Here is a 22,689-nt window from a genome sequence, read left to right as displayed (position 1 = left end):
CTTCATCAGCTAACTTAATGTGCTTCTGCTCACAGTCTACACAGCAGTGGTGCCTAGCACAATAAGTAGAGCACTTACTTTTAACAACCTTCCCAACCATGAGCCCTGTAGTACCTTTGCACCCCATGGCAGGCGAGAGGGGTGAAGACTGACTGCCTTATTAAAAAATTACAATCTAAAATATTGCAGTTATTTATGTCACAAGAAACACACTCAACAATGAAAACTTTAGCCCCAAAGGAATGGGATATCCATTTAATCGTAGATAAACTTCTCACTTTTATCAAAGTGACAAATTGCCCTAGCATAACACTGTCTTTACTGATTTAAAAAACAGTAATAAACTAGTTGCATCCAAAGGCAAGTTTTGTCTGAGTGACTGGGTGCATTACAGTACACAAAGGGCCTTAATTTCAAAATGGCACATCGATGATTTTTTCCTTTTCTCTCTTTGGGTGGATTTTGGCATCTGTGTGTCATATACCATATTGTCTTCCTAAGCCAGGGCTGTGCTGACAGAGAAGTACGTGTCAGCCCGTGGGTCTTCAAGCTACTGGTTGAAGAGCTGTCCCCATTCAGCACTTGCCATGTCCTTGGATTGCTATATAGTGCCATCTAGTGACATCATGGGGGTAGGGATAGGGACAAGGTGAGAGAGAGAGAGAGAGAGAGAAAGAGAGAGAGAGAGAGAGAGAGAGAGAGAGAGAGAGAGAGAGAGAGAGAGAGAATGCAGGCCGGCAACATTTCTTCTTCTCCAACAGCCTGTGCCAGAGGAGGGTAGTGCTCTCTGAAGAGCCAGTGAGAGAAAAGTCAGTGACTTTGAGGATGGTTTGTTCATTGTTGAGGATGGTTTGTACACTGAGCTCAGGGTCTATGTTGGCCTAGGCTTCTGGGGACACAGAAAAGGCAGAGCTCCTGCATCCAAAGAACTTCTCATTCCTCAGAGAGGAAGGGAGTTTGCAATTCCTGGGACCCAAGCAGTACAAGAGGTTCAGGGTCTAAAAAAGAGCCCTATGGTGAGAATCAGCCAGTAGGATAGGGCTGGGCTGATATAGGTGCATATAGAAGTGCGTATATGTTTCTGTGAGAGTGTAAGCATGTAGACACATACATATACGTGTGTACTTGTAAGAGTGTGTACTTGTAAGAGTGTGTACTTGTAAGAGTGTGTGTGCATTGGCGTGAAGGGATGAAGAGTCCACATACAAGGCTCTAATCGAGAGGCTGGGACATCCTAAGGCTCCACAGCGATGGGCCCCTTGAGAGCTCCCTTAGCTGAAGGCCTGATGCCAAGAAGGCCCTGAGAAGTAAGGAGACTTTATAGGTCAGAAGAGAAGACGAGGAGAGAGCAGTCATTAGAATGATGCTGCAGGAGGCCAGAGAAACCGGGGTTTCTGTTCTCCTGACCACCTGGGGTTGTGTTAACCTGGAGGCAACCAGCTATCCTAGGGAGCTTCCAGGATGCAAGACCTTGAGTTTTAAAATCAGGCCAGTCCCAGGCTAGCTAGACAAGTTGGCTACTATGCACTCAATGCTAAGGAATTTAAAGAAAGTCCCCTTGTAGCCTGACCTGTTCGGTACTTCCTGGCACCTCCCAGGAGCCTTCCCTGTCTGGGGAAGCCAATGTCTGGCCCTCTGTGATGCGCCACTCAATGGTTAGTCATTTCCCATAGGAAAGAACCAGAAATAGATAGTTTCACAGGGGAATGCTATGAGAAGTGGCTGAGTTGCTGTGCTTGGACTCCTCTGTATTGGCACCTGTGTTCCCTTAGTAGCATGCCATGATAATGCCTACTATGAGCTTGGGAGGCCAGGGAATGATTATGAGCTAAAAGTTACAGGTTTAGCAATGGATGGTGGTGCACATCCGTAAACCTTGTGTTCTGGAAGGCCGAGGAAGAAAGACTGCAAGTTTAAGCCTGGGCAAGTTTGTGAGACCCTGTCTCAAAATAAATATTTTAAAAGGGCTTTTGTTTCCATCATCTTTAAAGAAAAAGTAGCATTTACCCTATTTCCCTCATTCAGAAATCTAATAAACCAATCTCTTTTAATTCCTCATTTTAAGATTCCTTTATGGTACTAAGCCAGGATGTCTGGGTGAAATGTCAGAGCCTGGGTGGGAAAGATGGTGGACATAGAAGGAGGGACGGAAGGACGAGGAGAAGCAGGAGGCCACCTGAACAGTCTGTGTTCCTTACTTTCTGTTTGCACAAGGATTACTCTTGGGTGTTTACTTGTTTTTATCATTGTGCTGTGGAGTACAGCGGCATGTACATTTCTCACCTGTACCTTCTGATTTCTCTACAAGATAGATTAGAAAATGGTTGTTAAGCCTCAGAGAAAAGTATCCCTGAGGTAGCAGAGGGTCATCAGCTGCCAGGGCAGCATCAAGCCCCCAGATCTCACCCTACATCCTCAAAAGACCTCTACCTAGGTGACCGAGGATGTTGACAACTATTCTATGGAGATTCCCTCTCTGGCCAGAAGGACAGTTGTGGGTCCTTGATTGGTTCCTCTGCCCAAGCTGGGTGCCTCTTCTCTGGTCTTTGTCCCTAAGAGGCAACAATCATGGCTCGCATCTCAAGCCAAGGCACTTTACTATCTACAAGTTCCTAAGCCTGGCTGAACCCAGATTATCCTGAGTTTGTCCTGGGCCCTATTTTATATGTGTCATTTTGTTGTCAGAGTGAGAGAGGAAACTGCTTCTTAATAATCCCTTCATTTTTCTGAGACTAAGTCTTGTTATATGGTTCAGGCTGGCCTTCTGCTCTCTATGTAACCCAGGCTGACCTTGAATCAATATTCCTGCCTCAGTCTCTCAAGTGCTGGAATTACAGCATGCACCATGCTAAAGGAGCATTTGTCCTGATGGGAGGATATGTCCTGTTTGTACTGATTGCCATCCTCAGATCAGAGATTTTACTTTCTGTTCCTTTGTGTGATTCTGGGTGCAGCATGTAGTATCCCTCTCAAAAAGTCCACAAGGTCTCAGTGGCTTTGAATCAGGCATCAACTGGATGCTGACTCAACTGGCAGAGCTAGGGAAGGCAGATCCCTAACTAGACTGTTCCAGCTGGTGGCTCATTCTACTGCTCATGGGTGCTGATTGTTACTCATTTTGGCTGTCTTCTCCCTTTTCCCATTGCTTTAGTTTGGATCTAAAGTGTCCCCAAAAGACCATGTATTAAAGGCTTCATTTCCAGCCCATGGTGCTGTTGATAGTGGTGGAACCTTTAAGAGGTAGAGCTTAGGTCATTGGGGTGAACTTTTGAAGAGGACTTTGGACTTCTGTCCCTTCCTGCCTGCTTCCTGACCACCACGAGGTGAGTAGCCTCTATCACCATGTGCTCCCACATGATAGACTTTGATGCCACAGGCCCCAAACAACAGCGCCAAACACTCATAGCCTAAAACTTTGGAAACTGTGAGCTAAAATAAACCTTTCATGTTGACTATCTCATAATAACACAAAGTTAGCTAACACTAGGAGGATAGGTCTTCCAGGTCAGGGGTCAGGGACCTAAGTTTCCCACTTTTCTTTCTTCAGATTTTTCACCAGAGCATGATAAGGTGAACACTACTGTAATGTAGTCAGATGGAAATAAATAAAACATGAAAACCTATCTAAGGTGTGTTGGGACCTAATAAAAATTTAGTATCCTATATTCTCCCAGGTCATAACTAAAATAAGAGTCTCCTACTTCTCAGAAAACAGAATAAACTGACATCATTCTAGACTGAAGAAGGCACCCAGTAATGTTCAAGTCAAGGGGACTTCAACAAAAACTTGTGAAGTGATGACAGTTTGCTTGGCTCAGATGGTTTTGCTGCCAGGTTAATTTAGGGTTGGCTTTTGTTATAAAACACAGTTTCTTAGATTTTATGGCACTGCAATTTTAAACTGTCCTCCAGGGAGGCTTCCTGTCGGGAGACCCTTAGAAGCCCCTGGGGAGCAGTGGTTTTATGTGTGTGTGTGTGTGTGTGTGTGTGTGTGTGTGTGTGTGTGTGTGTTTGCCACATGTTGTACTAAGAGTTGTCCCTCTAACAGCTTCCTTGTCTCTGTCTTCCTAAGCCAGAATTTAATTATTCAACCTCAGGCCTCTGGCCTGACCCTGGAGAGCTCCTCGCCATACACAGCTTGATCCTTGACACGGAAAATGCCAGACAAGGGAAACAGAAACAGAGCAGAGTGTGGAGGAAAGCACCCAGTGCAGGGGAGGAGTTTTCTCTTTTTTCTCTTTCCTGGGATCACACTTACTGAAGTGTGCTGGGAGGAGACCACGCCAGACAGATGACCCTAATCACCACAAAGGTGAGCCACTTCCAGTGCTCAGCATCAGCTTTCTAAAGGTCAGTAAGCTGGGCCTGGACTCTAGCTGCCACTAGAACTCGGGAGCCATGCTTTCCAGATTGTCCTGATTTCCCCAAATGTTTTGGGCCCAGGCCTAACTGCTATTCAACCACAGGCTTTAGAATTGATTCTGGCATTTTATATCCTTTGCCAGCTTTCAGGAAAAAAAAAAATCTGCAGAAGATTGGGCCTGAATTTGCTACCTTTTTTTTTTTCCTTCCCAGCTCAATGAGGAACTCAGAAAAATAACGATACACTGTGTTTACAATCTTTTACAGGATCTTGACTCACCTTAGTGCTTTTGAGCCTCAGTGGCATGCAGTGGATGCTATCCAGGAGAGGCCACAGGAATCATCCCTTGAAAGCTGTGTGGGGACTGGGGACAGCTGATGTGTCCAGCTCTTGGACTGCAGTTTTGGGCTAATGGTAAATTAAAAGAGTTGCCATTTGTGGTTTCAATCTCTTTTTCCATTGAAATCTCTTCTAGAGCCACTAATAACTACCCAAAGTTGAAGGCTTGACTTGTCTTTCCTCCTTGTTTACTTGGTAATTGATTTATAAACCTACCAAGTGAACAGCTGGTCGATACGTAACCGAGAATCAGCTGCCACCCTGTTTATTGATCCATTCATGCCACTGACATTTACTGACTCTGTATGTATGACATTCCACAGGGAGAAGTCAGGTCAAGATGCCAAAGACCTGCCCTCTAGGAACGTCCATCCTAGTAAGCAAAAGCTCAGAAGCTGACAAACAAATACAGGAACAGCCGAAGAGATTCTGGGTCTTAGGAAAATTCTAAGATGGAGTAATTAGGGACTCAGGTGTTTCAAGGAAAAGATGGAATTTGAATTGGGTTTTGAAGGACAAGCAGGAGCTAGGGAGGAGAGGATCCTATTATTTGTTAGGCTGATTGAAGTTATGTTGGGAGAGCACAATTACCCTCCTGATCATTAAATTCTCAACGTGTAAACCCTGCACAGGAAAAATTATTTTCACAAACGTGAACATTTGGGCGCTAGTATGTGTGAATCACTGATGACTAGTGATAGGAAAGGAGAGGCCTGGGGGTAAGAACAGGAAAAGGAGGCAAAGTGGGCTGTTGAGCAATTCTAGACATTTCTGCAGTTTGACATGGGCAGGAAAATAAGAAAGCAGTATGATCGAACTTCTGTTTCTGTTAGTGAAAGGCTGGGAGACCTCTGGACCCCAGGGGAATACACTAGCTGCTACAATATGACGCTGGATATCCATTGACCGTTTTAATAAAATATTGGGGATCTTCACAGAACTGAATTGACTGCACTTAAAGCTTACATTTGGATTCAGATTCTGTCGCTCCGAGTTTTGTAGCCTCTAGGCAGGGGGTCTAAAGCTCTGAGGCTTCTTTAATCAGCTAAAATTGTGTTATCTACAAATACAGAGGTGCTAAGTAGGAGGTATTTAATTCAAGATACTACTCTTGTCATTGTTGTTGACTAAACTTTTAAAAGATTTCCCTCAGCATATTTACTGTCTATAAAATGTAAAATGACATGATTCCTTTATATCGCTGAAATCTTTCTGTAGGTGGTAAGAGGCACTCAGGTCTCTAATGATCTGGACACGAAAGAGGAAGATGACAGTACCTGCCATTTCTGATCAAAGGTACGTGAGATAAGATTGATAGTCTCTATTTAAAAGAACTGCAAGAATTTTTGTGGCTCTCCTGTGACTAAAGATTCTATTCTTTATCTCTGGTCTAGAGCTGCGGTTGCATCCTGTCCCTAGCCTGGAGAGCCCTTCCTCCCACTGCCCCATCAATACTGACCCCATTGGCTTCCATTGCCAGATCACTTTCTTGGAGAAGCCTTCCTGCCCCCTAAGCTAACCTGGGTTTCTCCTCTTCTAGGTGCTCTTCTTCACCCTTTTTTCTCTAGAGCACATAACACATTTTATAATTGCACATTTATGTATTTGTAGCATGCCTATTGGATGTCTGGCCCTTTGTCCAGGCTGTATGCATCAGGCAGACAGGGACTGTCAGTGGCTCCCCACTTTGGAGTTAGAACTATGGCACATTGCATACCGTAGGCACTCCACGAATATTTTCAAGTTAGACCAATTGTGTAAGTGCATAGCTATCATGGATGAGGAGGGAAGAGTGCACTCCAGTTTGGTGGGAAAGGCATACATTATTTCTCAACTTTATATTTTTCTATATTCTCCCCGACCCATATGCCAAGGATATTAGCATCATGGGACTTCTCCCGCAAGGTCTGTGGATAGATGTAGACATGGGGACAACTCAGTGTGCCCTACCCATTTCCAGGCACCTGGTGGAGGGGAAGGAGGGGACAAGCCCGGCTAGAAACCCCCTGGAGCCAGCGTGAGGGGTGCTGGAGCCTACTGTGCAGGGCACCGATGTCCCTGGCATGAGTGGGAGACTCATCTCCTGGCAGGAAAAAGCAATGAAAAAGGTTTCCAGAGGAAGTGACAGGTCATGGCCATCAGTTAGGAACCCCATTTCCTGTCTTTGAAGAAATGAGTTTGGCTGAAGCAGCTGGCTTGGGTTTGACTTCTGTCTGTAGTCTGATTTTGGTTGCCTGTTGTTATTTATTATTGTTGTTGTTTCCTGTTTGTGACTAATCTTCTGCAAACAGAAACACCTTCAGATTTCTTGCCCTTTCAAGGAGGGGGACCAAAGGAAGGACTGGCAGCAGTTGGAAATCCCACCTGCACATTAAATTGTGCAGGAACAGAAGCAAGCTGGAGGCACCGGGTGAGAAGCTTGCTTTTCTATGGCGGTGCCAGCAGTCACACTGGCTACTGGTGCAATTCCAGGTGACAAATTAAATCTGCTTCCCTGTCTTTATCCTTATTAGTGACTGCTCTCTCAGCAGAAATGAAGTTGGTTAAGTCTTCTTGTTAGAACAGCTGCCGTAGAGTCTGAAAAACCTAAAACGGTGGCAGAAGGTTGGTGTTTATATGAGAATTATCTTTTTACCAAAGACACGGAGTCTTTCTTGTTTATGGAAAGGTAGCTCTGGGAAGGAAGAGTGCAGGGGGTGGCCTTGGCCCCTGTCCTGCATCAATTTGGCTTGACTCAGCTGTTTTCCTAATCATGTCAAAACCAGAAACAGACTCATCCGCCACTCAACCCAGACCCAGAGAGATGTTCTGGGGCTGAGAATTGACCCCACTGTAGATATGAAGTACGATCCAGCACAAGAGCATCATCACACGCATTGTGGATTGGTATGTACTTTAGAGAGCAAAATAAAATGTTTTTTATGATTTGGGGGAAAGTTTTACAAATAAGAATGTGAGAGATTAATAGGCCTGGCACAGAGCAGGAACAAGGATATAGAACACAGCTTTCAATTTATTGTAGTCAAGAAACTACAATAAACAATAGAACCATGCGAGAAAAAAAGCCTAAGCCAATAAGAAAAGAAGAGAATTTGGTTTTATGATTTTTTAGAAAACTAATAAACAAATAAATAAATCCCCAGTGTTATATTGAAGCAGAATCAGAAACTGTAAGTTTTACATATGCTGTTTTAAAAGTAAAAGTTCTTAAATTTAAGAATAGGAGTAAGATATAGATTCATGATAATCAGGCTAGGAAACTAAGGTACAAAAAAGAGTGACTAAAAGAGACTTGGGGACAATTATGATTGTCCAGAGAAACAATGTGTTCATATGTCACAGACACCATCAGTTACATTAATGAAATTGATAGCACTTTTTTCTCTGAGTTGGCTGCTAAGAATCTGAACTACATTTGGGTTTCATTTTCTGTTCCAATATAATACTTTCACAATTAATAATAGCCACAATGCAGAGTCATGGAGAATATTAGAAATAGTAACCAGAAAGTATTTAACTCAAGATAGCTATTATTATTTTTATTAAATTCCAAAATTTAAAGGAAAAATTTTTTGATACATTTCTTATGTGCAAAGTGTAAAATAGCTTCATGTGCAATTCATCGAAACTTCCAAGAAGGGGGCGCTTGTAAAGTTTCTGAGGATCCAGGCTGGATCATGGGACCTGGTTTTGCAGCACTCATCATTACCAATTAAGAGTGCAAGACAAGCTTAGATGTTGTGTGGTTTCTCTTATATGAGAAGCCAAAAGTATAAGTAATTTAAAGAACAAAGTAAAAGATCAATAATAGGAAACAGGAAGATAGATCTTTTGCAAATGGGCAGGAGACCAAGAGATAAAAGGAAGGGCGAGGGAGAAAAAGAGAAGGGGGATTTAAAAATGAAGGTGTGCAATGTACCTGCACCAACTCTTGACAATGGATGTAACTACTGTGTATTGCAAACACGTACTAATACTTTTTTTTTTATCAGTACTGGGGATCAAACTCACGACCACCTCCTTGCAAGGCAGACTATTACTTTTTTCAAATAATAAGAACATAAATTGTGAGGCATCATCCATAGTCTCTGTATGAGTGAATACTAATCTTTCAGAACTAATCTTATTTTGTATATCTCAATTATATTGTGGGGGCCTCCTTCCCTCCCCTCCCCTCCCCTTCCTTTCCTTTTCCCTTCCTTTCTTTTTTTCTTTTGTGGTACTGGGGCTGGAACTCAGGGTCTTTGCACTGAACATATCCCCAGCCCTGTATGTATGTATGTATGTATTATTTTGAGGGTCTCTAAGTTGCCTGGGATGGGCTCTAATTTGCAATCTTCTTTCTTCAGAGATTAGCATCATTTCCCTTCCTCCCTGCCTCCTTCCTACCTTCCTACTTCCTTCCTGCCTTTCTTTTCCTTTCTTTCTTTCTCTTTATGTTTCACATATCTTTGAAGTTACCTCAAGGCTCCCTTTTGAAACGATTACGTCTTTGAAAAGCTGCTTTCCTGTCAGAGGTTGGACAGTTTTCCTTTCTGTCCTGTGGGATTGTCCCTTCATAAGCTGTGGCATAAATACTGGGGAATCCTTGCTAACTGATTTACTGTTAGTTTCAGTTTACTCAGAGGAACATATGGGTGTGTGCAGCACACACACGAGTAATAAATAACAATATGTACAATCGCCATATGGCTGCACCCACGGAAGACAGGGATCTGCCAGCTTTCCGCAGAGGAGGAATGTGAGGAGGGCGTGGGGGGGGGGTGCCCGTGAGAGGGGAAACAGCGGAGGCCAGAGGCCGCTGCAACCCCGGACTCGTCCCGGACCTCCCCAAGAGGCCATCGCGCTGCATCAGATGGAAGAGGGCTTCTCTTCGCTCTCTCACCCCGCTTCTCCATCAGTCCTGTCTACCTAACTCCCAGCCTCTGCGCTCCGTCCTGAAGGCAACCCTGGGGGCTGCATTTCCGCACAGCTCAGGTTTCAGCACCCAGCACTGCAGGATGCCCCAGCCACAGGGAAGCTGCTAGTGGCTCCCAGGCAGAAGCAGATTTGCAGCACTGGCGAAACATTTACTATTCGCCCTGGTCAGGTGTGTGGGCTCCTTCTAAGTCCCTAATTCTGCCTTTGTAATTATTCTCTCTTTCATGAAGAGAAAGCCTCCTTTATCTAAAGCTTATAATCTTCAGAGTCCCAGAAAACTTGCTTGCATAGCAGGATACACGTTTTCTAAGATATACATCTTGCTCCCTGATAAAAATAGGAGACATACACAGAGAAATACAAACATTTCCAGCTTTGAGGTGCTCTGAGAGAATGTGATGCTTGGAGCTGCAGCAGGCATTTTGTGACTTTAAAATGAATGGCAAATAAATTGCTGTACCTTGGACGCTGGGACTCGCTATCATTAAAATGCTGGATTAAGTAGCTCTGGGACTGCCTGCCTCTACACCACCAGTTAAGTGAGACAGTAAATCTTAAATATTCAAGCCATTATTTAAATGGTCTACTATTTATACCAAGAGCATCTTAGCCAGTACCCTGAGGTCTCCCATCACTGTTTCTTGGTCCATTGGGAAGATGTGCATCTTGCTGGATGTGCCTCAGCTAGAATGACTTCGGTACTGCCTGGAGCCGCTTCATCAGTGCTCTTGGCCTTCCTGGAAGGACCCAAGGCCTTTCCCACCACAGTGGGTAGGGCATCTCATGGTGACCTTTGGCTTGCCACTGCCTTACCTAAGCCTGTGGCCCATCAAAATACCCCAAGTCGCACTGCATTTCACCATCTCCCTCCCTACCATGAATCAACTCTTGATGTAGTTGCTTCAGCCAAATATGAGAAAGCAAACAACAGACACATACATAGTCATGAAAAGACACGGCGGGAAACTAACTGTAGCTTCCTCCTCATACTCCGTTTACTCTTTAAAATTCAGTGTAATTCCACTTGAATGTTATAAAAAGAAAGAAATTAAAACCGCAAGCTTTGTGTTGAACTTGGAAGGCCAGCTTTACAGACCCAAGTTGGAGAGGGTGTACTCAGGTGGCACAGTGGATGCCCGAGTGTTCAGTGCGAGGCCCCAAGGATATCATGTTAAACAGCCCTGCAGGAGCCTAATAATCTCTCTCTGAGTGAGCTTGGACCAGGGTTCAAGGGAGAAGCCTTTTGGATTTTGGAGGAGTGAGCATTCATGGCCGAAGTGACCTTCTTGGACACCTGTTAAATTGCATGGCGGAAGGAGGCACGGTTTGCCCCTGAAGGGTTAGGTGGCCTCTGCTGCTGACATTTTTGCCTAGATCTGCTTCATTCATAGTCCCTCAGTGATGAGATGCCTCCATTCATCTGAGAGCACAAAGGAATGGCTCAGTCCTACCGGAGGACTGAAATTTAGTCCTACAGCCCCCAGTTTTCCATGTCCAGGTTGCTGCCCACCCACCAGTATGCCTTTAGTGACCACCTGCTCTCTGTCAGGTGACTTACCAACTAGTCTTATGTCTTATACATGTTTGCCTCAACCAAGTACTCTTACCTGAGGCTCTTTTTATTGATGTATTTTTCTAGTAGTGTGATCGAAGTGCAACTTACCTTGAAACTCCTCTAAAGTAACTCACAGCCTCGTCAAGAATAGATTCTAGATGGGCCTGACCACAGATTCCCCTGAAGGCGGAGCTTCTGTCCTGGCTCCAAATCCTAAGATTCCAGAGCCCGATGATCTCCTGTCCAGGCAGACAAGGAGGATGCTGTGGAGTTATTCAGGCCTTGAGGCAATTGAGGTTTGGGTCAGAAATGCAAGGTAATCTCCCTTGTAAAATCAAGCTGGCAAAATGGGAACCTGGATGGAAGGAGTTCTGTTTGCCAAACATTTCTCTTAGAGGTGAAAGCAGAGTTGAGTCTCTCCTTGCTTTTCACTGCCCTAAGGCAATTGCTTTGGTTCACAGTAATTATTCTGCTTGCAACTGAACAGTTTCCATTGTAAGCCTGGGTAACTGAGTTAAGGCCTCTTTGTTTGTTGAAACACAGGAATTGTGGAGCCATGGAGTCTAAACTGTGACTCTGGATTTATGTCTACAAAGACACCTGATCAAGCCTTTTTAATTCCCTAAAGACAATAAGTGACACCTAGGTGAGAAAAAATGTCTTAGGTAGAGAAGCTGAATGATTATTATTTGTCTCTGGACTATGTGATAGAGTTTGTATAATGAACCAATTGTCACACATTTTATAGTTACCTCTGTGATGAACCAGCCTTCATCTGCCACCAAAGTCAAGGGAGAGACAAATTTCCCTTTCTTGTAATAGAACCTGCTCGGTATGGCTTCTTTCTCATAGACAGTCATGTGTTGCACTCTGCTCAGTTTGTTATAAATCTGAAAAGGAAACCAAGAATGGCCAATTTTATACTTTTTTAAGAAAGTATGTTGAGGATCAAAAAAATTTTACCAAAATCCGGTAGATTTGACTACAAAAAGTAAAAGACTTTTGAGTAGTTCAGAAAACAAGCTAGTTTTATCTAAGGCTGGAGATTCTTATTCTCTGACCCAACTCCTAGGAATATAGCGAAAATCCCTCAAACATATGAAGTCGTAGTCATACAGAACAGCTCAGGTGCTCAATATAGTACAAAAGGTAAAGAAATACGGGAGGGACTCTTTAATAGAATACTGTACTGCAGACAAGATGAGTGGATCACAGCTACAAGACATTTAGAAGAATATTAGAGATCTCTGGTGGAGGAAAAATAATGTAGATTGCTGAAAAATACAGGTGGGACTATTGCTATTATATAAAGTTCAAGTAACTACAAAATAAGACATTATGTATTAAAACTATAAGGAGAATTATGAAAATGAAAGCCTAAAATGTAGGAGAGTGTGTTTTTCATAGATGGCTGCAAAGTTTATGGGATCTGGGGAGGACAAACAGAAGAGATCCCGGGTAATGGCCATATTCTACTTCTTAACTTTTTGGTGAACATCAGGCGACTGTTGCAATATTATCTTCCATACTTCACAAACACTATACTAATTCTCTTGTATATATCCAATCGCTAATGAACATATTGCAGAAATATATTTATGTGAAAGGTACTATACCAAAATAAAAAAGCAAGTGAGAAATTGGCCTGCCTGGTGTTAAATACTACAAAGGTCAAAGCAAAACAACGTTGATTAACTTGTCCTAGAGAGTATGTCTTGCCTGCACGTGAATCTTGAAAGTACTAGTAATTGTTTATTAACTGTATTGTTAATTTATGACAAAGATGTAAGCTTTATACATCCTTCTAACAGTTAGCAGCTGCTTGAGCATGTGGCTAAAATTAAAATCAACTGATTGATGTGGACTTGCTGGCGGCTGGCCTTTAGTCAAATCATATGGTCTTAGGTATAACTGAAAGTAACACTGAATGTATCAAGTTGCTTGTGAAAAGCAATTTGTCTTTAGATTGTTTAGTAGAAGGTTTCTCGTAGGTCCATGAGTTAAGATTTCCCTCTTAAGAAGGTCCAGAGTTCTTAAGGCAAGTAGGGTGCATCTGCAGAAAGATTTTAGATAAATGAAAAATCTGGTGAAAACACAACAGGTCTCACAGACTGTTGTCCATTACATGCAAACTGTCACCCAAACAGAACCCTCTTTTTGAGCCATCTACCAACTGCCATAGGCTGTGCGCAATGCTTGACTTAAACATCATGTTGGAAGGAGCCATCCCAGCCTGTGGGCTGCGGGTGCCCAAGCATTCTGGAGGCAGCACGGTCCTCAGTGCCAAGTTGGAGACAAAGATGATATTCCTTGCCAAGGAAACAGAGCTTCTCATGAATCTGCCAACACATAAAATATTCTTCCTGACTTCATTTTTAGGGAGTCCATTGGGGATACTGTGTAAATATTTTCAGCACCTCCACTTTCTAACCTGGAGCCTGAGAATGAAGAAGCGTCTCCTGGAAAGGAGCAAGGTGGGAACAGTGGCAATTACATGACTCTTGTATGACAGCAGTCAGGGAAGGTTTCTCTCAGGGGTAGAAATGGAATTCGGCCTCCATCAGGGGTCCACTGACAATGACAAGTATCTAGAGCCAAGTGTATGCCTGCCATGAGGACGGATGGTGGCCTCTTCCTGGCTCCCCATGACTGGAACCTCCATTATCAGCAGCCTCAACTCCTCTGAGAAAAAAAACGTTGCTTCCTGCTCCAGATCTGAGAGTGGGCAGAAGTTATACAGCCTGAACTGGCAGGTGACAAGGCAGCTTGAAAGCTCAGCAGGAAGCCCAAGGTGCCACTTGTCCTTTCCTAGTTCCTCTATATGGCTCACCACGTGCTTCCAGCTATGCCATTATTTTGAAAGAATAGTAAATAGTGGCCTAATTAACCCTGGGTGCTGAGTTCCTTCTATCTGGACTCAACCATGCCCTAATGGGGACGTTCTCCTTTGGCAGTGTTTGTCACAATAAGTGACACATGCATAGTCTGTTCAGTGGGCCCAGCATGATTCTGTGTGCTCTACAGCAGCTGGGGGCAGCTGTGAGTTCATCTCACCACTCATACAGGAAGAAGCAGAGGGGCCCCAGGTGGTGTCTTTCTGGTTTTAGCTGAGATCTCACCACAAGGGGCGTGGCTCCCGAGGTAAGGAGTTGGCCCGCTGCACACTGGCCTCAGCTCCCTCCATTCATTCATCACTTCCATCTCCAGGGCAATGCTTGGCTTAGAAATACATAGGAACAAATCAGACTGCCAGCTTCTTTACAAAAAAAGAGCATTCAGTGTCTGCCTCTGATGGTCCCCTCGTTTACCTAAGCAGTACTATACCTTGGCTAATAAAACAGCTCTAATACGAGCTTGCTTTCATATGTTGGGCACGTACTACTCATTGGGCATCTTTTATCTCATTTGATTTTCATAAAATTCAGTGGGGTAGCTGAGTGTGGCGGTGCACACTTGTAATCCCAGCACTCTGGGATGCTGAAGCAGGAGAACTCAAGAATGCATATCCAGCCTGGGCAACACAGCAAGCCTGTCTCAAAATAGGAAAGGGCTGGGTATGCAGCTCAGGGCAAAGGTCCTGAATTCAATTCCCAGCGCCAACAACAACAACAACAAAAAATCAGTAAAGATAGATACTGTTATAGAGAAGACCAGAGTCAGGGAAAATGAATGCAAGCTTCTACTGCTGCTCTACACAGTGACATGACCAGGATAATGGGACGGCCGAGGCAAACGAGGTCAGTCCCCCACCAAGACATTTCTTGCCTCAGAGTGTTTCCCCGGGGCTGGCCACAGGCTCACGACAGGCCCTCTGTCTTTCACTTGCTGCAGGTCTTTCAAGCTGATGTACTTGTTCAGCTCGATCACTTTGTCCATCCAGAAAATGTCCGTCATTCCATGATCTGAGAAAATGAGCACGTTCAGGCGGTCCTGCAGGCCGCGTTCCTGGAGGGAGAGCAAAGGCAGTGCTTCAGCACCCACTGAGGCAGGCTGTCTTGCACTGAGGTGTCTTTAGACTGCAAATGATGGGAGAAGAGAGATTTTCTCGATTTTGAATTTAATCACCTACCATCTTCCCTGACGAGAAGCGGCTCAGAATCATGGCAAAAGCACTTTGGGAGGGGAATCCTACCTTCCCAATATGTGCAGAAAAATAAGACCAGGCCTTTACCTTTGCAAACCACATTCTTTGCTTTTTATTTTCTTTTACATTTTTAACCAACTTGCGTGGTTGTATGAGCACTCTTGTTTGTTCATATGATAGATGTAAAAAAATAAAAAAAGAGGAAAGTAAAATAAAAACAAAAAATGGAAACAAAATAACAAAGAAACAAAACCTGCATTTAGTCAGTCAACTGGGTCCCATGTCTATTCCCCTCTCCAGTCAAGCAGGTTTGTTAGGATTCTTAAGGACTGGGTCAGCTTCCGACTGGGTCAGGTAATGATGCACCTGAAGGTCATTTCAACCTCTCCTTGGCCCCCTGCCCTCACTGGGGCTCTAGGATGCTCCATCACTTGGTAATGATGGAAGTGTTGCGTGAAGAAGAGAAGGAAGGTGCTGGCGAGAGGTGGTTAAGGAGAACACAAAAGTAACAAGAAAGAGTGGCAAGCTTGTAGTCCTTGCTTAAGTCACCTGGATCCACTGTGTCATGTACTTCAGGACAGTGTCCACAGCTCTGAGGGCGTCTTTTCTCTGGGGCGAGGAAGGGCCATAATGGTGGCCCTCCACATCGATGCGCTCATGGTATATGGCCACAAGGTCAGCCCGGCCACTCCTGCAGGGAACAGGGTAAGAGAGGCATGGCTGAAAGAGGTAACTGATGTCTTAGTCCTTTGTCACCCATCAGCCCTCTGTGAAGGCACTGGCATCCCCCAAAACCCTGTCTTGTGGATCAGGCAAGGCCCCTATCTCAAGATGAACCAGCTGGAGGAATACTGACCCAAGACTTGCTAGTGGTGAGCACCTTTGTGACAAAAATTGAAAAATGTGTCTATTGGTCACCCCCATTCTGTATAGAATTGCTTATCACATCTCTAAGAGTTGGAGGATGTGCTAACAGGCAGAGGATATTTTTTATAGCTCTGCCCTTACTGTCTGCTTTCATTGGAGGTCATAACACCTGGAAGCAATCATTTAAATAACTATTGCTGGATTTTAAGGAAGTTTCTAGGTAAAACACTAGATTGTGGACCTAATCATTTGGCAAGATGGGAGGTAAATAGGTAAGTGTTTAGGGCCTGTTTTCACCAGATGTCCCAGGATGCTTGTTATATGGGGGATCCATGGAAGACTGTCTCTAGGGTGACTATACAGTGAATTTCAGTGGTAAGCACACTTCTATGGGTCCAAAGACTCATCCTCTTGGCCAAAGCATTGATGGTAGAATCTAACTTTCTTTCTTTCTTTCTTTTTTTTTTTTCCGTACTGGGGATCAACTCACGACCTCATGCTTGTCAGGCAGGTGCTTACGCTGCTGAGCTAAATCCTCCAAGCTTTAACTTTCAATGCTTGGCTAAGAATGAAAAGCTAGGGATGGGAGGAGGAGGCTTATGGAGTGAGGATGGGGAGAGGAGCATCATTTAATGTCCATTCTGTCCCTCACAGAGTGATGTCCATGTGTGACTTTTCATCTCTAGCTGTGGCTTTGCCCACTTCCCTGTCCCCCCAGTAAAGCACCTGAAATAGATCACAACAATGATGACAAAGATGGGGACAATGACGACAGTGATGGTAATAAGAACTGAAAAAAATTAAGCCATGGAAAAGAAAGGTAATTTCTCTGTATGGGCTTTACAAGAGGTAAAAATACCCTTGGCAAATTGAATTATTCCTCTTTGGAAAGTTGTTTTGAACACACATGTACACATACATAGCATGACTTTTCCTGATATGGCCTCTCCAGCATTTGGAGCTCCAGTAATGAATGACTACATCTCCATACTCTGTGGGGGCTTGAATCCTACTATCCTCAGGCAGGTAAACAGCCTCACAGCTTGGTTTCCTCAATGAGAATTACACCTGATCCTCGTCTGATCTAAGGATAGTGTCCCTTCCTCCAGGAATCTTACTCTGGTGTCCTGAAGCCAGGCGGGGTGGCTTTTCTGTGTTCCTATGGAACTCTATGCTCACTTGCAGGCCATGAATTTGCATATCTTGCTGTGATCGTCCACCTACGGGTCCCCTCTCTGAACTGAAATTCTTTCTCTCCATTTAATGCACAGTAGCAATTCTATAACTGGCAGTGCACTATATAATAATACGTGCTCAGTAAATGGCATTGACTGGTCAAACATCACAGTGTGGTCTTTTACACACATTATCTTACTCAATCTTAAAAACAACATTAAAAGAATTCAGAGGTCAAGACACTGCCAGCTTCACAAAGCTAATAGTGGCTGGAACCAAAATTCAAATCTGGATCTCAGAACACAAGCACAAAGTACTGAGTTTGACAGCCCACAACAATGCAGAAGCCTTCTGCTTAGCCTAAGTGATCTTTTGGAAATGGTTGTTACTATTTTATATGAATCTGACCAACACCTAGCAAGCTGGGTGTGAGACAAGGCAAAAACAGCCCAGTGAAACTTGGTCATTTTCACTTCTAGACCCACAGTGGACTGTGTGTAGAGGTTGACTCTGCCTCCAAACTCGACTTATAGTGAAAAGCATTCATGTAGGACAGGATATGCAGATTTCATCAAGAAAGAAATAGGCCTAAGAGGGTTTTAGGAGTTACTGAAGGCCTCATAGAGTCCTGAGATGCAGCTAAAATAGGAAATGCAAGTCCACTCCAAAGTCAGAAAACTGCTTGCAAAGGTCGACATCTACTCTATCATTTAAACCAAGGACCAAACTCCCTTTCTGCCTGGAAATTTCCTTCATTATGGTCACACACTCTTTAGTGATGCTGTGAGTCCCAATTGGCCATTCACAGTTGTACTTTATTAATAGTTTTTTAAGGATACATTGGTTTTAAGTTAAGGGAAAAGTTCTTTTCTTTTTTTAGAGCAAAACAAATACCACCGTCCTCCACAATGTGGATTGGATGAAGTTATTATGCTGAAAATGATATTATCATTATTCATCTTTGCTAATGTGTGAGTGACTAACCCAAACTCCCTCTGCATCTACATAGTAGAATACAAAAAGTCACTTTGAGGTCCTTGAAGGGTGTAGGGAATAGATAAAAGTTTGCATGAGGTAATGGCATTTTCATTTATTTCCTGAAATTTGTTTGAGGCCCATGTTCATTAGACAGATAGGGCTTATGTCCTTCCCTCCATCACCGTGTTTGAACAGAATGGAATCTTCCACAAAGTCTCTCCTGACGATAAGCGCCACTGTTCACTTGTTTCATGTGATTGCATCTTTAGCACTGCAGATGCACTGATTCACACAGCAAATCATCTGCTTAGATGTTCACACTTTTGAGGGAGGGATTGTATATGGGAAAATCCTACTTGATAGAGTGGTGAATTGTGGGAAGCCGCCTATGATGGCGCCCATTTCCTGCTTCCGGGTTCTTCCCGGCCTGAACAAGCCCGCCAAATTGTCATGTCTGCCCAGTTACCCGTGACGCTAGCCTATCAGCTTGTTAGACGCGCTTCTCTGTGATTGGATACTGCTTCCCCTTATAAGAGGTTGTTCCTGCCCCCAACAGGCAGAAGAGGAACCAACGTTGAGGGTGGCGGACCTTGTTAGGTCCGGTTCGCTGTACGCAATAAAGTTTGAGAGCTGATCCTGCTCGAGTTTGGTCTCCTGTCTCCCGCGGCTCCGGTCATCTGGTGGCCCGTACGGGGACTCAAAGAAGACTCAGCGACGTGCCTCTTCGGCCGGGAGGTGCGATTGCTGTCACCTGCGGTACGACGGAGGACCTGGCCCAATAAAAACGGAAGGCCCCGAGCGCCTCTTCTCTTCACCCTGATCAGCTACGTGAGATACAGCGGTTCCCGGGACAGGTGAGTACTGGGTCACCTGGGTTGGGTGGACGCACCTAACAGATTTTGAGCGCCACACGAGTGGACGCTGGGTTTTTTTTTCTTTTCTTTTCCCTTTGCATCTGTTTTGCTTTCGCTTCGCTAATACAGCCCGACAGGCTTTTGATAGAGCTCGATCGGAATGCTCAGAGGAGCCCGGAGCCACTGCCGATTGTGGGTCTCCGGAGGACCCTCAGGGCTCTAATTCTGATTCGGATTCGGAAGGCTCAGAAGAGGAGGTCGTCTTTGCTAAGCATGACCCTCCTACACCGTTAAAAGAGGAACTTAGGGCTCGGGAAGATAAAAAGGGGAACCAAACACCACCCTGCCCAAGCTACTCCGCCTTAAGGGAGGAGCTTAAGCCCTTCCGCTCCTTGGCAAGCTCGCGACCCATGGTCGCCCCCTTCAGGGCGCCAGGCCCTACTGCACCGCCGTGGCCGGAAGAGGAGTTGCTCCCTGGGCTGCCACCTCCGCCCGTGGCCGCCGGAGGGTGCCCACAACCTATGGCACCGCCCTGGTTAGAGGGAGAGCTACTTCCTGGGTTGCCTTCTGCGTGTGCGTTCTCAAGACAGCTAGACAACCCACGGCTGTCATTTGGCAACAGGGACCCTTGCTTTGGGTCCATCCAAAAATGTCTCCTGCTAAGGCTATTGACCATTATCCAGACGCGGTCGCTTCCCTTTCTCTAGAGGGCATCTCACAAGCCATACAACACTTTGGGGTGCCTCCTTCCTCCCTACATGTACCATACACAAGAGAACAAATTGAGATCTTAACAACGTGTCTAGATTCCTGGGCGATTCTCCGGTGTACGTTTCAAGGGACCATAGATAATCAATTCCCAAAAGACCCACTACTTCAGTTTATTACAGTACACCCTGTGATTTTTCCCAAGGTTACATCCGCATACCCCATAACTGGAGCTCCAATAATCTTCACGGATGGCTCCAAATCAGGCATAGGCGCATATGTGGTTATGGGTCAAGAGCCAAAAACTATCCAATTTACTCCAGACCAACCCCAGGTGGTCGAGCTCCAGATAATACAGGAGGTCTTACGTCGCTTTCCAGGCGACGTTAACCTCCTGTCAGACTCCAAATATGTGGTAAATGCTCTCCAAGTTTTGGAGACGGCAGGTCCCATCAAACCCTCTTCGACGGTAGCCTCCATATTCCGAGGTATTCAACATGGAGTAGGATCATTGAACGGGCACATCGGACACTCAAGGGTGTCTTACAAAAGCAAAAAGAGGGGATAGGCCATGGCCTAACGCCCAAAGGAAGAATATCATTGGCACTCTTTACCATAAATTTTTTAAACCTTAATCACAATAATCATTCCCCTGCCATGGAGCACAATAACCCGTCCCCGGCCAACAAAGGGCTGGTGGGATGGAAAGATGTCCTTACAGGACAATGGATGGGCCCGGATCCAGTGGTTAGCTGGACCCGAGGTGTGGTTTGTATCTTCCCACAGGAACCAGGCTGCGAACCGCTGTGGGTCCCGGAAAGATTGACACGAGCAGTAAACTCCCCACCAGTTCCTGATAAAGCACAGGAGGATAAGCCCGCGGACACAAGTCAACTCGACCCTTCTGGGACCGACGCTCAGCGCCCGAGACCATCTACAAACTAAAATGTCTGGTTTGGAGCCTTTTCTATTCTGTGGGTTCCTATTAATCACCCCTGTTCGCACAAATTTGACCAACACTGCTAAAAATATGACAGCTTGGCTGCAAGACACCTACCTACCTAAGTTTCACAATTTGTCCCTCATAGTCGGTCAGGAACTTGACAATATGGACGGTATCCAACTAGGTCCAGTCAGGGGTTCTCCTGGCCCAACCTGACTACTTGGATCCTGATTGCCGTGGCCATCCTAGTGGGGCTTGTGGTTATTAAATGCTTGTTAGATCGCCTCATACAAACTCAGCAGCAGGTTAAGATCACAGCTATGGCAGCCATGCAAATGGCAGCAGGTGGCCCATCAGGCCAGCAGGCCGCCGCATATCTCCTTCACATTGCAGAACATCAGCTATAAGAGCTGAGTGGGCAAGCCAATGACAGGTAAGACGGGAAAAGCCCTCCCGGTCAACCTAAGACAGGCTCCACTCAGATATACATGGCCTATAAGGCCAGGGGTCCCTCCCGGAGTCAAATTATTGGCATTGAGATGCGAGACCAAGGGTACTGCAGTGCCATCCGCCCCAAAGGTTGGGGGGAAGGCAGGAATGAATGTCTATATGCATCCAGGTTCGGTTCACAAAAGCCTGGCCCTGCAAAAAAATGAACCACTCACCTTGAGCATGGTCCTGGCGCAAGGATATGCACAAAACAGGGTGATGCACAGCAGGGTATAGACCTCTACATTCTCTCATGCCTCGGCCTACAAGGTAGGCCCACTCCTAGGTGTCTAACAGCAACAAGGTCATAGACACCTTGGAGGGACCCACAGACCATCCTATTTTAATAAATAAAAAAGGGGGAGATGTGGGAAGCCGCCTATGATGGCGCCCATTTCCTGCTTCCGGGTTCTTCCCAGCCTGAACAAGCCCGCCAAATTGTCATGTCTGCCCAGTTACCCGTGACGCTAGCCTATCAGCTTGTTAGACGCGCTTCTCTGTGATTGGATACTGCTTCCCCTTATAAGAGGTTGTTCCTGCCCCCAACGGGCAGAAGAGGAACCAACGTTGAGGGTGGCGGACCTTGTTAGGTCCGGTTCGCTGTACGCAATAAAGTTTGAGAGCTGATCCTGCTCGAGTTTGGTCTCCTGTCTCCCGCGGCTCCGGTCAGTGAATTTATTATGATGAGCAGTTTTCATAAACAAGGGCTACTTGTGGCATGGCTTAATGGAATATTTGTGATGCTCCAGTCACTTGACGAGTTTCCCCAAGGGTATTTACCATACTCACAAATCTCCATGTGATTGGACAGCTACTAAGTATCAGAATTTACTTGATGGCAAAACAGAAACACTAAATCTGTTGGAAGACAAAGTAGGTAGAAATCTTGAAGACATAGGGATAGGTAGAGAATTCATGAACAAGAATCAAATCGCATGCAAAATACTTCATAGGATCAGTAACTGAGATAATGTCTTATTAAAGAGTTTTTGCATGTCAAAAGAAACCTCCAGCATAGTGAAAAGAAAACCCACAAATTGAGAAACAAAATCTTAGTAAACTGTCTCTCATAAAGGACTTCTAGAACATATAGAGAATTTTAAAAAATCACATCCCCAAAATTCAAAGACCCAATCCAAAAATAGGCATCTGAGACAAATACATAGTTCTCAAATGAAGAAATACAAATTGCAAATAAATGCATGAAAAAATGCTCAGCATCATTGGTCATTAGAGAAATGCAAATTAAAACAACACTGAGATTCCATCTCATTCCAGAAAGAATGGCCAGGATCAAGAAAACTACCAACAACAAATGGTGGAGAGGCTGTGGGGAAAAAGGTACTCTCTTGCACTGTTGGTGGGAGTGTAGACTGTGCAACCACTGTGGAGGTCAGTCTAGCGATTCCTCAA

At 44.8% G+C, this 22,689-nt stretch overlaps 1 protein-coding gene and 1 long non-coding RNA gene across 3 annotated transcripts in view; one reads left to right on the top strand and one right to left on the bottom strand.

Annotated features, from left to right (window-relative positions):
• The window catches only part of Enpp6 (ectonucleotide pyrophosphatase/phosphodiesterase 6), a 125,399-nt gene that overhangs the window by 12,887 nt on the left and 89,823 nt on the right, over window positions 1-22,689 (bottom strand). For both annotated transcript variants that reach the window (XM_003469173.4, XM_013151608.2), the window contains exons 4-6: window positions 15,811-15,952; window positions 14,943-15,122; window positions 11,930-12,067 (exon numbers count right to left, since the gene is read on the bottom strand). In XM_003469173.4, the coding sequence (XP_003469221.1) occupies window positions 11,930-12,067; window positions 14,943-15,122; window positions 15,811-15,952 (460 nt within the window). The remainder of the gene's footprint in view (window positions 1-11,929; window positions 12,068-14,942; window positions 15,123-15,810; window positions 15,953-22,689) is intronic.
• Window positions 17,192-21,936, top strand: LOC134472664 (uncharacterized). Its single transcript, XR_010042574.1, has 3 exons — window positions 17,192-19,136; window positions 20,631-21,220; window positions 21,259-21,936. It is a non-coding gene; the product is annotated as an uncharacterized LOC134472664 (long non-coding RNA).

This window comes from Cavia porcellus, unplaced genomic scaffold, assembly GCF_034190915.1.
Source record: "Cavia porcellus strain 051 isolate PalLab524CR breed Dunkin Hartley unplaced genomic scaffold, mCavPor4.1 scaffold_24, whole genome shotgun sequence".
In the NCBI taxonomy this organism is placed as follows: domain Eukaryota; kingdom Metazoa; phylum Chordata; class Mammalia; order Rodentia; family Caviidae; genus Cavia; species Cavia porcellus.
Note: the sequence above shows the minus strand (reverse complement) of the source record. Positions and strands in the feature narration are given on the sequence as shown.